General features: G+C 32.4%; 1 protein-coding gene across 1 annotated transcript; it reads right to left on the bottom strand.

Annotated features, from left to right (window-relative positions):
• Window positions 1-916, bottom strand: LOC137920050 (uncharacterized). The gene is made up of 3 exons (XM_068763281.1): window positions 798-916; window positions 510-660; window positions 1-216 (listed from the first exon to the last, which is right to left on the bottom strand). The coding sequence occupies exons 1-3, from the start codon at window positions 914-916 to the stop codon at window positions 1-3; spliced, it is 486 nt and encodes a 161-aa protein (XP_068619382.1).
• Window positions 917-3,279: the final 2,363 nt, after the last annotated feature.

The raw sequence follows: 3,279 nt of genomic DNA, 5'->3' as shown, positions 1-3,279 counted from the left end.
TTATACAATTATCATCAATGGTTTATGTTTATCCAAAGACTTTTCTTCGCGCAGCGGGTACAGGTAAGCGTGGTTCCACAACAATTGGACGTGGCTGTCGATGCTGTAGTCCAGTCCTGTGCAGACGTTAAATGTGTTGTCACAGTAGTATCCGTAGGCGCATTTCTGTCCGTATACATCGAACTTCATTTTCTCAGTGCATTGCTCTCCTGGGCCCTGGAATAATAATACTATTTACACCTCTTTACCGAATAATTTTTGCATTATTTATTCTACGTAAAAATATTACCTTTATATATTGTTCTAAAGGTGTAATAGTAAATCAATTAAGAAATGTATAAAAGTAAATATATTTCTAGCGTTTAACGATCATTATCGTCATTTATAGTATTGAAAGAATAGTGATGAAAAAGTTAAAGATATGCTTTATTAAATAAAAATCTTAAAAGGTCATTGTTTTCAGAAAATTCTAGGGTTTCCTCTGAAATAATTCAAAATTTAAAATATACCCTGTAGCAGTCACGTCGATTGCCGCAAACCTCATTGATGTAGGTTCCAAATTCACATTTTTTGTATTTCTTATTTTCTCTCACGATGCTGCAATTTTCTCGGCTTGGCAAAAGGCTAATATTTTCGCAAACAGGACACTCCACTAAGTCCCTATGGCATGAAATAAATTCAAATTATTTTTTTTAAATAACGTTTGAGCCATTTTTATAGCAATTTATGTGTAATACATAAAAAATAGGTACACTTAATATACATCATTTTTTTAATAGTTTTCTAAATGTGTTTACCCGTCCATGGTGGCAAGAGGCTCTTCGCGTTCAATCATATTGTGAGTCTCGTACCCTCCTCGGTAATGAGCCAGGCAAGTAGTGCCGGCGATAAGCAGGATGCAGGCTAGGATATGCATATTCCTAGGAGTTCTAAAAAGTAAAATTACTTTTATTAATAATCTTGAACTATATTATATACTTCTTAGCATAATTTTGGCATACTCTTTTTTGTCTATACTTATAATCATCATCGTTATATCAGCTAATATACAAGGCCTCTCCCGAAGATTGCTATGATGATTGCTCTTGACTCACGACTGTGTCGTTGATCCACTTAGTGGCGGGCCTACCCACCTGGCGCTGCCGACATGGGGTAGCGAGAACCTTTCAGTACCAAAAGCCGTGGATTGCATAAAAGATGTGCCCCACTCTGTCACTTCAAACAGAATTATAGTTTTCCGACAGCGCTACATAATTTTTCACAAAATATCCTGCATGTAAATATTTATTTATTAATATTCAATAGGGGGCAGGGCAGGGCAGGGCATCGCAGATTATTGTAGTACTATTTTGATATTTAAGTACATTAAAGTTCACGGACCGTGAATATATATTGATGAAGCCGTAAAAGCCCACGGGCTAACACACAAACAAAGCAAAGCAAATTCAATTTCATTTTTGTACAATGATGCATATTGTTTACACTGGAGAAATTTTAAGACTCAGAAAACGAACTTTAAAGAAGGCGACAAAGTCCAGTATTTAATATAGATACTGACGACTTGGCCGCAACCGCCAACACGACCAATTTCAAAAGATATTTACTCTCATCATCAAGATCAAGGTAAGACCTAAGAGTGGTTCATGAAGCGTTTGAACATTCTATTTTTGAAAAATGGTTTAATTTACTTTTTCTTTTATCGCTCTATTTAAAGTATAAAATTTTTGCTACAAATATATTAAATAATATAGATTATACACGTCCTATTTTATTTTTATTAATAAAGTCGTTTAATATTGTTTTTACGTTTTATCCATTATTTACATTTAGATATATGTTAGTATAATTATGGTGAGGGCCTGTGTACATATGCAATAGGCAAGTATAATTAATTTTAGTATTATTATACGAAACTAATGTTAGTTTTTGTTGTGCTTTTAGCGTGCCTAAAATGAAATATAAATAAGACGCATGCCCGTTTATAAGACGTGACCAGCAAATCAGGTCGGCTATCTAGATTTAGATTACGTTAGGTTTTACAGTGATAACCGTCAAAGGCGTGCTGCGTAGAATTTTTTAGTTCATAATTTACGGCTTCATTTTGATTTTGATAGCTTACATTCTACGAAGTAATTGTTAGAAGGTTTATTTTTCATTATGTAGACTTCAATGAGCGTAAAGATATTTTAAAATCATGAACACCAATTTAATAAATATCAATATCAGAATAAGCCGATAAAAATAGACACTGATTATATTTATCTCATCTAATCTGATAAGAGCATTAAGAAAATTGTTTAATATATAAGATTTTTACATAAAATTTTATATGGTACTCTTTATAAGTTTGCATGATTGCATATGTATTCGAGTACACAGTGATTATTATGGGTGTAAATATATAATGTAAATAAATAAAATAAAAAATATATAATGTTAAAAAGTGTCTTTGTCCATCTATGGTTTCAGAAATAATAAATAACGTTATGATAAAAGTGTAAGAGTTTTCAAAATTGATCACTACGTGTTAGAATTAATTCTTGTTTACAATCTGTTCCTGCCGATTTTGTACTGCCAGAAGTTATTCTATAGTTCTTATATATTATTGACCTGTCGCATTCTAACAGGAAAAAATAATATAACTTATTTCCGAGTGATCACTTTATTGATGATTGGATTATACATTCACATCCTTAAATCTTTTATTCCCATTAGCAATCTCCCATGCAGTGCGCAGGATATTGTACTGTATGCAATTGCCAGGAAAAGTTACCGAGTGAAAATGATCAATAATAAACGAAGGTAAAAAAATTATTTATACAGCGGTCATCGATCTGAATGCAGATTCGTCAATTGCTAAATTTAGAAAAGCACGGAGTTGGATGCATGCAACATGTACGTCAAAACGGACAAGTAAAGATATTAGACGCCACCGTCTGCGAAATTTCAGTTTGATTTTGCCTCCTATCAATTCATATCTAAATAAAGGATGAATGGTTATAGGTGTAAACGATTGAAAGTAGTATATTAGTTTGGTGTGTGTATTGCTCATTTATCAACAAAAAGCTTTTAATTTATTACACCACTTTACAATCACCTTGTACGTATTTATCACTCTGAAATATGTTACATTATTTTTTTTTCTGGAATGCGTCAGACCTGCAATTATATTAATTTTTTTTAAATTACTTCAAAAACCATTGATTTCTAGACGAGTGTACGATACATTAATTGACAGCCAATGTGCTATACATTCCCCCCTTTCAAGCACACACCTAT

The sequence above is a fragment of the Battus philenor genome, unplaced genomic scaffold, assembly GCF_028537555.1.
Source record: "Battus philenor isolate CCGP_79_NKW_IND1 unplaced genomic scaffold, ilBatPhil1.0.hap1 SCAF_17, whole genome shotgun sequence".
NCBI classification, from domain to species: domain Eukaryota; kingdom Metazoa; phylum Arthropoda; class Insecta; order Lepidoptera; family Papilionidae; genus Battus; species Battus philenor.
Note: the sequence above shows the minus strand (reverse complement) of the source record. Positions and strands in the feature narration are given on the sequence as shown.